The 12028-nt window shown below is 35.7% G+C and overlaps 1 protein-coding gene, 1 long non-coding RNA gene and 1 pseudogene across 7 annotated transcripts; 1 reads left to right on the top strand and 2 right to left on the bottom strand.

Annotated features, from left to right (window-relative positions):
* Positions 1-382: 382 nt before the first annotated feature.
* LOC145068720 (uncharacterized) lies at positions 383-3538 on the bottom strand. 6 transcript variants are annotated; one of them, XR_013689084.1, is made up of 8 exons: positions 2962-3538; positions 2764-2891; positions 2601-2656; positions 1537-2410; positions 1370-1460; positions 1250-1293; positions 1074-1143; positions 383-628 (listed from the first exon to the last, which is right to left on the bottom strand). It is a non-coding gene; the product is annotated as an uncharacterized LOC145068720 (long non-coding RNA). The 6 variants fall into 6 exon arrangements; XR_013689087.1 differs by having other exon boundaries at positions 1370-1449; XR_013689086.1 differs by having other exon boundaries at positions 1537-2388.
* Positions 3539-4294: 756 nt separating this feature from the next.
* LOC145068214 (uncharacterized) lies at positions 4295-4831 on the top strand. Its single transcript, XM_079015183.1, has one exon. It carries the CDS (start codon positions 4295-4297, stop codon positions 4829-4831), a length of 537 nt encoding a protein of 178 aa, XP_078871309.1.
* Positions 4832-8514: 3683 nt separating this feature from the next.
* Positions 8515-12028, bottom strand: LOC145070573 (receptor-like protein EIX2; annotated as a pseudogene).

The following is a 12028-nucleotide window of genomic DNA, read 5'->3' as shown; positions in this document are numbered from 1 at the left end:
TAGTTCAAGACAATTTTGGTCTTTAAAATAAAAGGGAAGTAAGGAACTGAATTTCTTCTACCCTCCCTAGGTATTGTGAAACCCATCAAAATTTCAATTTAAAGAATTCCAGTTGAGTTGAATTCCATCCATTTGGCAACCAAAGACCATATGGAATGTAATCACAAATTCCAATTCCACCAAATCCGAAAAGCAAACACGCCCTAACGATTTCTCAAAGTTACCTAGGGACTGTTCCAATTTAGTTGAACAACTTTTTCTTAATTATTTGTTGCATGCAATATTAAGGAAACAAAAAACACATATTTCTTACTGTTTGACAATCTTCACTAATTAACTTTAATAGAACCAGAACGATTGTAAAACATATAAATGCATAAAATGGAACAAAAATCACTAATATAATTAAAAGGTCTAAAACCTGCTTCCACAATTCGGGATCAGATATGGCAATAGGCATATAATCATACAAATCAATCATTTTAGTAAAAATATCATGCAGCTTGATTAAAATATAGGGACTGGAAATGCGCACACCATGAAATCTAGGGTTTAAAGGGGTTGCTTTATCATACTTTTTGCAAACCTCTTCAAGTAAAACTTACAACACTGCAATGATTTATCTCGCCTGTTATAATTCCACAAACAAAAGATTTAATTTCAATACTATAAATGTTATTAAATCAGTACTTTAACATAGGATCAAATTTAACATAATCATATTGAACACGATAAATAGTAAAGCTACATCAGAGTAACAGAAAACAAAACTTCTTACCTCTAATATTGCAGAAATAATGAAATACCTTATTTTTAATTATATTTATATGTTTAATAAGAATAAACTGTACCTTTTCCATTTACGTTTCAACACGATGTGGTAGTAATCTTAAGAATAGCCAAATACCATCTCCATTATATTACAATAGAAGCAAATTATTACTATTCTTTAGAAATTTCAAAGTGATTTGCGAAAGAAAATCAATTTTACAATTTTACACTTGCCATCATGAAAAACATGGATACATGTTTCCTCAATCTTACCACAAAATGCAATTTAAAGTTTTACAAACCTGGTTATGTGGCTTGGCTCTACCCACTACAGTTCTGACAACATCATCCATTCCCAAACCACCAAATGCCCTGTTTTTTATTTATTGTATTAGTAAGTTTTAGCAACCAAAGTTATTAAATTAAAAAATAATAAGATATTTATATAAAAAAAAAAAAAAAAAAAAAAAAAACTTACTTTTTTGAAGTTCCACCAACAAAGATGATAGCATAATTTGGAACCTGTATAATGTAATGGTTTCTTTACTAATTTACCCTTTAATCAATATAAATAGATTTGATGTTTAAATAAGAGTACCAAAGGTTTTCCTCAAGATAGCATGACTCTTTCAACTGAAAGGTCCCATTCCACTTTGTTATTTGTTCCAACTTTTACCTCTGGTAAATTTCTACAAAAAAAAATGTTAATGTAAATTCCTATAAAAAAAAAGTGTTAATGTGACAGTAAAGCAAGAGAAATAAAACCTTTATTTTTGGGATTTGGCAAAGTCGAGCATAATTATGTTGGATAAAATGCTGTTAGATAATTAACATGATGGAAATAGAATGAATCAGGAAGGAATTGAACGGAATGACCATGGAATTGGAATGACTTATTACATTCCAATACCAATGAGTCATTCAAACATGTGTCCAATTAGAAAACTAAATGACATTGAATTCATAAACAAATACAATAATATTTATATTTCACATCATGTATTTCAATAGTACAAAAATGTTTACTTATCACTTAAAAAATTTGTTTACAAAATGAAAAATCGAATATCATGAAATATTGAAATACAGTTATAATAAAAAAGTAATGTTAGTTGCTTTCAAAAATATTGCAAATAATAATAATTTCATTAGACTTTTTTCAAAAAGATTGTTATTAACAAAGATTATAAAACAAAAGCACTTTATAGTTATCATAAATCATCCTTAATCAAGTCTGATAATTCATAGAAACTAATCTTCCAACTGCAAAAAATCCCAAAATCCCATTAACAAATTTCACAATGTCACAAACATTCTCCATTAAAACAAATATTTGCTTTAAAAAATCAATTATATCCATATAAACCAGAAGCTAATGATTCATGGGATCTTTTAGAGGATCCATGTAGTTTCTAAACTGATTATGGCCACTTATTCCTTGACATGGGGGACCTCCACAAATAAATTCAGCACCACCCTGGTCAACATAGTCAATGTACTTTCCAGCATCTAAAGAAAACACAAAAAAAAAAGATAATGAAATATGGAAAATGGAAAGAGAAGTTATCTGAGAGGACGAAGTAGTAATCTTGATTGGTATCCTTTGCTTACAAATTCCTATATATAATCCATACAGTTCCTATTAAAAAAAACATTCATGTAATGATCTAAAATAATGTAAATACTATTTTTTTTTTTGGAAACACCTGTTAAGTGGAAATTGGCAAGATAGTGAATATAGTAAAATCATAAGTTCCGTAATTCACTATAATCTTTTAGGAATTATATCGAACAGGTGGTGTGCATATCTAAAAAACAAAACAACCAACCTTAGATATTGTGTATCCAATAGCTAGAGCAAGCACAGGTCGAAACGCAATTGAAGCTGTTAACATGGAAAGGAAAAAAAAAATCAAAATTAAAAAAACGCAAAAGAAAACGTATTGTATTGCTTTCGTGGTCTCGCTAGAGGAAAAGAGGGTCTACATTTACCTCCGAACTGGAAATCGACAGGTATTCCTTCAACCAATTTAGGGGTCGAAACAGTTGACGACCTCCAATCGTGGAAGGCTCGATCGATTTAAAAAATAGAAAAGGTTCAAGAGTTTCTCCGCTTTAATCTAAAAAAAAAAAGATTTTCTTTAATATTCCAAGACTGAATGGAAAAAGGAAACCTTATGAGCTGCTTACAATCGTTGTGAATGCCTCAAAGGCATTTTATCAAACATGTGGTGAGCAAAGTTGATAAGAAGAGCAAGTTCCAATTTCAGAAAGAAAGTACAAAAGAGCAGCGGAGTTGGTAGAAAAGGAAAGAGTGGGTCGAAGTCAAAAGCAATTACCAACTGGAGCAAAACCGGTCAATCGAATGAAATCTGTAGAACCGTAATCGAATAGAGAAGAAAGCGAGAGGGAACGGGGAACCGAAGCAGACGTCGGTACCATCTGCAGGTCCAGTTTCGATGTGACCTTCTATCACCAGAGGCGAGGAAAACCCGATGGAAGTCGTTTTGCGATTCCATATCTTGATGGTGTGTTTTCCGCTGGATTTGGGTTTATTTACACTAAGAAGCGGCGGAAGGAATGGTTAGGGAATGGAAGGAACTGGAGATTGATTGTCTCGAAAAGACGGAGGCATATGAAAGAAATAGAAGGCGGTGGAAGCAATTGCATGTCATTGGGCGAGGGGGACGGTGATAGGCGGTTACCATGGTTGACAAAGTGAACCTGAGGAACTGTATCATTGTCCCTCTTTAATATGTATATATAATTAAAAGGCTGAAATGTTCAAACTTCATATCTCATGGATGACAAAGTTTAAATCATGACATTTTCATTTTTGTTAGGAAAATAAAATAAAACAACTTAAAATTCCACTATTAGGCCGGATGGAGTGGACCGTAGAGAAACCGTGGGATCGGTTCCCGCATTTATGCACACCGCACAGTGGGTGTGGGAAAGGGGTTGCAGGAAGAGGGTGGGGGGAGAGGGTCTCTCTCTCTCTTCTTACCATTGGCTGTCGCGATTTTTTTTCTTTTTTATTCCAAACGGCTATATGGTCGTTACATATGTGTGTGTGTATATATATATATATATATATATATATATATATATATATATTCTTCTTTTTTCTTTCCGTTTTCTTAACCTATAAATACTCAAACATTTTATCATTTTTTTAACCCATAACCTATATTTATCTCTAAAAAATCTTATTCAAAATCTATCATCTTCGTCATCCGATTCGACGGCGGTAGAGGAGGCTAAGTTTATCGGTTCCATCATGGCGAAAACGGTTGCATACTATTAAAACCGACTAGGTGAAACATCACGTGCACGACCTAACCTATGAAAGCCGCCATTACGTAGAAATCACGAAGCCGGACACGATCGCCTTATAGAAGATTATTTTGTAGATGACGTCGTCTACGATGTAAAGTTTCGACGTCGGTTCCGGATGAGGAAGGAACAATTCTTACGTATTGTTGGCGATTTGGAAGGCCGCTTTCCATATTTCCAATGGAAAATGGATGCAAGGGAGGAAAAAGGTTTCTCTCCCATTCAAAAATGCACAGCTTCAATTCGTCAGCTAGCATACGGCATGGGCGCAGACAAATGGGACGAGTATTTTAGGATGTCAGAGCGTACAGTGCGGGAGTCTGTGTACAAGTTTTGCAAAGCGATCTGTTTGGTTTATGGGCAACGATATTTGCGCAAATCAACTATCAACGATATCCACCAATTGTATACGGTGCATGAAGGCAAACATGGATTCCCTGGAATGCTAGGTAGTATCGATTGCATGCATTGGAGTTGGTCATTATGCCCCAACGCATGGCGTGGTCAGTACATGAGAGGCAACCACAAAGAGCTGACGATAATTCTAGAGGCTATCAGATCATATGATCTTTGGATATGGCATGCATTCTTTGGTCCAACTGGTGCAAACAATGACATCAATGTGCTAGACCAATCGCCTGTATTCAACGATATCAACCTTGGAAAGTCACACGAGGTACCTTTTCAAGCAAATGGCGTCCATGCCTCTCGTCATCCTAGGTAACTTCGTGAAGAAGTCCATAGTGATCTCTCCCATTTCCACATGGGAATGGGTAGTGGTTGTACCCTGCCATGAGGCCACTGATGCTCGGCCTTGACCTTCCTGCAGGTCAAGCACAGCTCTACGAACCAGGCGATCTCCCGCTTCATGCTGGGCCACCAATAACTCGGTCTCAAGTCCCTATACATTTTCGTAGCCCCTGGATGTATAGAGAACTTGGACTTGTGCGCTTCCTCTAATATCCTCCGCCTCACTCCTCCAGTCACCGGTACCCACACCCGGCCACATTGCGTTAAAAGGCCACGACTATCCTTAACAAACATAGGATACTGGCCCCGAATTTTCTCTATCTTCCAATTCTTTTTCTTCAACCCATCGACCTAGGCCTCTTTGATCATATCCAACAAAGGAGAAATTACTGCCATCCTCATACAGATGTTCCCAATCGGGGACCCACTATCTTGCGGCTAAACGCATCGGCCACTACGTTGGCCTTCCCTGGATGGTATAGGATCTCACATTCATAATCCTTCATCACATCCAGCCACCTCCTTTGTCGCATGTTGAGGTTCTGCTGATCCATCAAGTACTTTAAACTCTCGTGATCGGTATAAATGGTGAACCGCACTCCATAAAAGTAGTGCCTCGAAATCTTGAGGGCAAACACCACTACACACAGTTCCAGGTCATGAGTGGGGTAATTCGCCTTATGAGGTTTCAACTGCCTTGAGGCGTAAGCTAACACGTGCCCCCACTGCATCAGTACTGCACCTAACCCTGAGATCGATGCGTCACATTATACAACCAAATCGTCTAACCCCTCGGGTAGTACTAGGATCGGAGCCTCGCATAACCTCCGTCTCAGGGTCTCAAAAGTCATCTGCTGATCCGTGCCCCACCGACAGGTCACATTCTTCTTGGTCAAGCGGGTCAACGATATAACAATCTTGGAGAAATCCTGGATAAATCTCCGGTAATATCCCGTTAAACCCAAGAAGCTACGGATCTCTGATGCATTTTTCGGTACTTCCCACCGCACCACCGCCTCAACCTTGGCTGGATCAACCGAAATACCCTTCTGATTGATGATATGCCCCAAAAACTGTATTTCTCGAAGCCAGAAATCACACTTAGAGAACTTTGCATAAAGCTTATCTGCCCTCAGGGTCTCCAATACCTCCATCAAATGCTGCTCATGCTGCACATTGGTCTTAGAATAGACCAGGATATCATCAATAAAAACGATCACCGACCGATCCAGCATCGGTCTACATACCTTGTTCATGAGATCCATGCACGTTGCTGGGGAATTGGTGAGTCCAAACGGCATCACCACAAACTCATAATGCCCATACCGAGTCCTAAAAGCTGTCTTTGATATATCCTCATCCCGGATCCTCATCTGATGGTACCTCGACCGAAGATCAATCTTGGAAAACCAAAACGCACCCTACAGCTGATCGAACAAATCATCAATCCTCGACAACGGATAACGGTTTTTCACCGTTAGTTTGTTCAGCTCTCGGTAGTCAATGCACATCCTGTATGATCTATCCTACTTTTTCACAAACAGGATCGGTGCTCCCTACGGGGAACATCTCGGACGTATGCACTATCGGTCAAGCAGCTCCACTCTATTAGATTCGTAAATTTTTTTAACTAATTCTTTTTTTTTAATTTCTTTTTTTCTTTAAATTATTTTTTATTTGATTATTAAATTTTAATAAATATTATTTTTTAATATATAATATTTACATATTAATACATATTACTTTATTTGATTATTAATTTTTTTAATTATTTATTTTATTTTATTTTTATTTGCTTATTGTATATTAATAAATATTATTTTAAATATATAATATTTATATATTAATAAAAATGGTTTTATTGGATTACTAATTCTTTTAGTATTTTTTGAATTATATACATTAATAAATTCTTTTTAATTTTGGATCACTTTTTTTTAATTTAATCAATTATTATACATTAATTTTTTAAATTAATTTAATTTTATTGGATTAATTCTTTTTTATTTTTTAATTGTTTTTAATTTCATTTAATTGTTTTCTTTATTATCTTAACTAAAAAACCACACCCACCCCGCCTATCCTGATTTATTTTAAATATTTCGAAGATAACATATTGTGGACACCACCACCACCCTGAACAATGGTGCAGTTGTCCAAAATATGTCTCAAAACTTGGTTCGACAAAAAAGAATTAATCCAACAAACATGAAATTAAAAAAAAGAATTAACTAAATTAAATTAATAATCCAATAAATTTATATATATATATATATATATATATATTGTATATTAGAAATAATATTTATTAATATATAATAATACAAAAAAATTAATTAAAACAAATTTAAAAAAAGAATTCATTAAAAGAATTAATATATAATGATTCAATAAAATAAAAAAGAAGAGATGTGTATAATGTTTAAAACACAAAATTCACAACTTAATATTATAATTTCACTAATTAATACACAAAGTTATACATTAAAAGCCATATTCTTAACTTAAATTTTATATTTATATCTTTATATCTATAGGTTAGTCCTTCCTTTAAAGTTTATTTATAAAAATATTCACAATTTAAATTTTACATTTTATTCAAAATTAGATAAATTTATATATGTATATATGTTTATTTCATCTCATATTTCAAAAGAAAAAAAAAATCATAAAAAATTCACAGTATAATACAATTAACATCAATTCATAGCTTAATATAATTATCACAACTTAATACAGTCAATACAGTCAATTCACAGTTAAAACACATATTCACAATTTAATCCAACGATACATACACCATTCATACTTAAATGCAAAACATATTAAACATTCTTTCCAATCATTTTAACAAACACCTTGTGAATTGTATAAAAGTCAAAATTCAAGATGACATTTTCATATGTTTCATCACCATCACATTTTGGGAGGGATTTGCCAGTAATATGACCTTGCACCTTGGCTCCTTTGCACATGTCTAAGAAGACATGCTTTCACAGTTTGTATTTGGACACATCAACCGATAGTTTAAAGCTAAACTGGTTGTAGACATTGGGTAGTGCAAAGACAAGTTGTGTTGCAGTGGAGGAGGTAGTGGAGCTCGATGTTGGTATAGTGGACATGGAAAATAAAGGAAACCAAGAAAATAAATCTAACAAGAATAGTAAATAATGAACATAAAGCTAAACCAAAGGAAGGAAAACTTTAAATGTACCAGTAGTTTAACTCAATAAACATCAGCAGAAATTGGGTAGTGAACCTAGAAGAGATTTGTGATCAGTGGAGATTGCTTGGAGGATGTTGTGATCAAGATGGCACAGGAGGCAGGAAGTAACAGAAAAAAAAAAAAAAAAAAAAACCTCAGGCAATGGCTTTGATCGACAAGGGCAGATGAGAAAGAACTTGAGGCAGTGCCGAAAAAAATTGGAGAATACGTCTGGTACTTGTGCAATCGATTCAAAAAGCAAACACAGGAAGACTCGATACCATGTTTAATGATGTGAAAACTCATCAATTAGGGTTATGTGAATAGAATGAATATATAGAGTACATATTACACAAAGGGATTGTATACCATGTAAAAAGTATAAAAAGAGAAATAACTAAACAATATATTTAACAATAAGAACTGAAGTAGAAAGATGCAAAGCTTGAAATGCAGCAGCAGAACCACAAAAGGTTCAACCAGAAAATAGATAATGACTGCATTACCTGATTCTTACTTGGAGCCATTTAGATGAAAAGTGACAAAAATCAGCAGCAAGTAGTGGTGAGAGCAGAAGCAAGTTGAGAGTGAAAGAGTGCAACATATATCATGTTAAAATCCTGCCACACACGGATTCTTTTGAAATCCTAAGGAACTCGATTCCCTAGTAATCTAATCTAACTACTTGATCTTGTATATATACATACCAAATCCAACAAATGTTTCAACAGTGACACAATTAAACATCCATATTACAAATATAAAATCCAAACAGTAGTATAAAAAACACAGTAGTGGTATTAGAAAGCAAAATAAACATTGAAAAGTCCTTGAATAGTATACTATGCGGTTTCTCTTCCTCTCTTGATCTTGTTAACTTTTACCACAACTGCAACATATATCTTGTCCATGGTTTCCTCTGCAAACATGAAAACCTTGTGTCTCCATTGCCTCTTCAACAACAAAACCCCAATAACACCCCAGAAACCTGTTGCAAAACCACAAATTATGTCCACGTAAAACAGCCATACCTTGGTTTTCTCATCAGCTACTTCGTCTTTCTTCTTGCTAGTGGTTGTTGTTGTTGTTGTTGGGTCTTCTCCTAGATTTATGCAATTCTTTGGCAATGGAGGTCCACATAGATCTTTGTTCCCTTCATATATCGATGAATCAGTGAGGGTCTGCAGTTGGCTTCCTGTTGGAATTCGTCCCGACAAGTTGTTGTGTGACAAATTCAAATGGCTCAAAAATGTCAAATCTGCCATGCTCGGAGGGATCACACCAGTCAACTTGTTTCCAGATAAATCAAGAGAATTTAACTCTGACAAGTTTCCTATGGTGTCTGGAATACGCCCACTGAGATGATTATTAGACAAATTGAGGCCCACCAACATTGAAAGTGCAGTCAGTTCGACCGGTATTTCTCCGACAAGTCTATTGCTTGAAAGGTCCATATTATAAACCATATACCAAGTTCTTGTATATTCAATATCAACACCTTTCATGACCTGCTCAACATTCTCATCATTGTTGAAAGAGGGATGTTCAAAGGGTCGATACCTTCTACCGCTAACCATGGCAATCAATTCTCCAAGACAAGGAGGGATGGTTCCCTTTAAGTTGTTGTGTGCAACATCCAAAATTCTAAGATTTGAAGCTTTGCAAAATGACTGAGGAATTCTTCCGGTGAAGTTGTTTTTGTGCAACCTCAAAACCGCCAAATATGTAAGTTCTTTCCTGACCCATTCGGGTAGATTTCCAGACAATCTATTATTACCCACATCTAAGATACATAAATATCGTAGATTCCTCAATTCTCGAGGAAGCTCACCAACAAAGTTGTTGTCATTCAATTTTAACCGACGCAATAAATTAAGAGCTACAGAGCTTGGAATGACACCAGACAGCCGATTTGAGCTAAGTATCATAGTAAACAACCCATGCAGATTTTCAAGACACTTGGGAATTTTACCAGTTAACCTATTTTCGGAAAGATCAAGAAATACCAAATCTGTCCTTCTGCACAATGAACTTGGAATCGACTCATTGAAAAAGTTGTTTTCCAGAAATAACGAAGGAGCATCTACATACCCACCATAAGTTTCCCCACTGGGAAGGTTTGTTAAAGGTCCGATCAGTTGATTATGAGAGAGATCTAAGTGAAGTATGATGGGCATCCTCCGCAACCATCTGGGCAGAGGTCCTAAGATTGAAGCATTGGACAACACTAACTCATAAAGTTTCCTTTGATTTCGAAGCCACTGCGGGAATCCATTTGCAATATTGCAAGAACGGAGGTCAAGAGATACCAACTGGAATGGAGGTATCCAGTCACGTGAAACATTGAATGTCAACTTGGTGTTATAAGAAGCATCCAAAAACATCAACATTGAAAGGTTAGCAAAATGGGCTTCAGAAACTACTCCTTCTAAAGAATTGTTAGATAAATCTAAAGTTTGGAGTTTAGCAATTTGGCCGATTGAAACTGGAATAGTTCCATTTAATAAATTCGAATTCAGCCTAACTGATTGTAATGAAACAAGTTTTCCTAGAGATGTTGGGATTGGGCCTGTTAACCGATTGACACTTAGATCCAAATGTGTTAAAGCAGCTAGATTTCCAAAGAATGTTGGAATTGAACCATTCAATTGATTAAAAGAAAGATCAAGTTTGGAAAGATTCCCAAGGAATGTAGGAATAGGACCGGTTAACCAGTTATGGGAAATATAAAGACCTAGAAGATTAGGCATGATAGGAACTGGTGAACTCAGCATGTTATGTGAGAAGTGAAGGATTCTTAGGGAACTCATGTTTTTTAAAACAGATGGAAATGTGCCTTCAATTGAATTTTTGCTGAGATCAAGGCGTTGGATGTTGGAAAGTGTACTGACATTAAGATGAGGGGAAGATAGATGCGTCTTATGGAGCCCACAATCTGACAAATGCAGCTCTGCTAAAGAAGGTATCATGCTTAGCAGGTTTGCAAAGTTCCATGCCAAACTGACATTAAAAGATGAAAGATCCAGAAATGTTAGGGATGACATGTTTTGAAAAAATCCAGGGAGTGGACCTCCGAAAGAATTGAAGCCAAGATCCAAGTGTTTGATGTTGGAACGTATTCGACTAGAATTAAGAGAAGGATGAAGATCAGCATTGGAAAGTCCACAATGTGACAAACTTAACTCTTTTAAAGAAGGAATCATGTAAAACAACATGCCCCTGTTTTGTGCTCTTCCAAGATCTACCAAACTCAAATCAAGATGCTTAAGTAACGAAAGGCCAAAAGTCCATGCCATATCATCTGCCATCAGCTTTTCATTCCAACTGAGATCAAGAACCTTTAAATTAGAAAGATTTCCAATGTGAGGAGGAATAATACCTTCAAAACCAGCATGGGACAAATTGAGGTAGCTCAGTTGTTTGAAGGATCTGATGAACTTTGGGATCCGACTTCCTTGAAAATCATTCCCACTCAAGTCCAAGTATTTGAGATGCCTCAAATCTTCCAAAGAAGAGTCCACCTCATTACTAGCTAAATAGTTGTTGTAGCCTTCAACCCAATCATAGTAATCTCCTCTGAGATGAAGGCTTTCTACCTTCCCAGTGGATTCCTTCCCACATGCAGCAGTCATTGCCAACCCATGATGACAACATTCCAGAGAGATCTTCAACACTGTCTTTGAACTTGAGAAGAGCAAGTCGTTCTTGCTCAGAGCAAACAGCGAGACTCATATTTCCATCACCCAAAGAAGTAGAAGTATATGTGGCTCCTGCAAACAGCAAAGCACATACAAAAATGAGATGGAGCCCCAAACCCCTCAGATTCCCCATTATCAAAACCCTAACTAAGTTAATTTAGAGATTCGACAAAAAATTGAAGTGGAAGGATGGATGTTTAAGATGAAGTGACAAGTTGTTAAGCTGAAGAAAGTAGTCGATTTATAAAGCCATAAATGATGACTTTAA

This window comes from Lactuca serriola, chromosome 8 (genome assembly GCF_051521515.1).
Source record: "Lactuca serriola cultivar US96UC23 chromosome 8, Lser_US96UC23_V15, whole genome shotgun sequence".
In the NCBI taxonomy this organism is placed as follows: Eukaryota; Viridiplantae; Streptophyta; class Magnoliopsida; order Asterales; family Asteraceae; genus Lactuca; species Lactuca serriola.
This window is presented reverse-complemented; position numbering and strand designations above follow the sequence as displayed.

Coding starts and splice junctions, on each gene's coding strand:
- LOC145068214 (XM_079015183.1), top strand. CDS start 4,295: ATGGATGCAAGGGAGGAAAAAGGTTTCTCTCCCATTCAAAAATGCACA.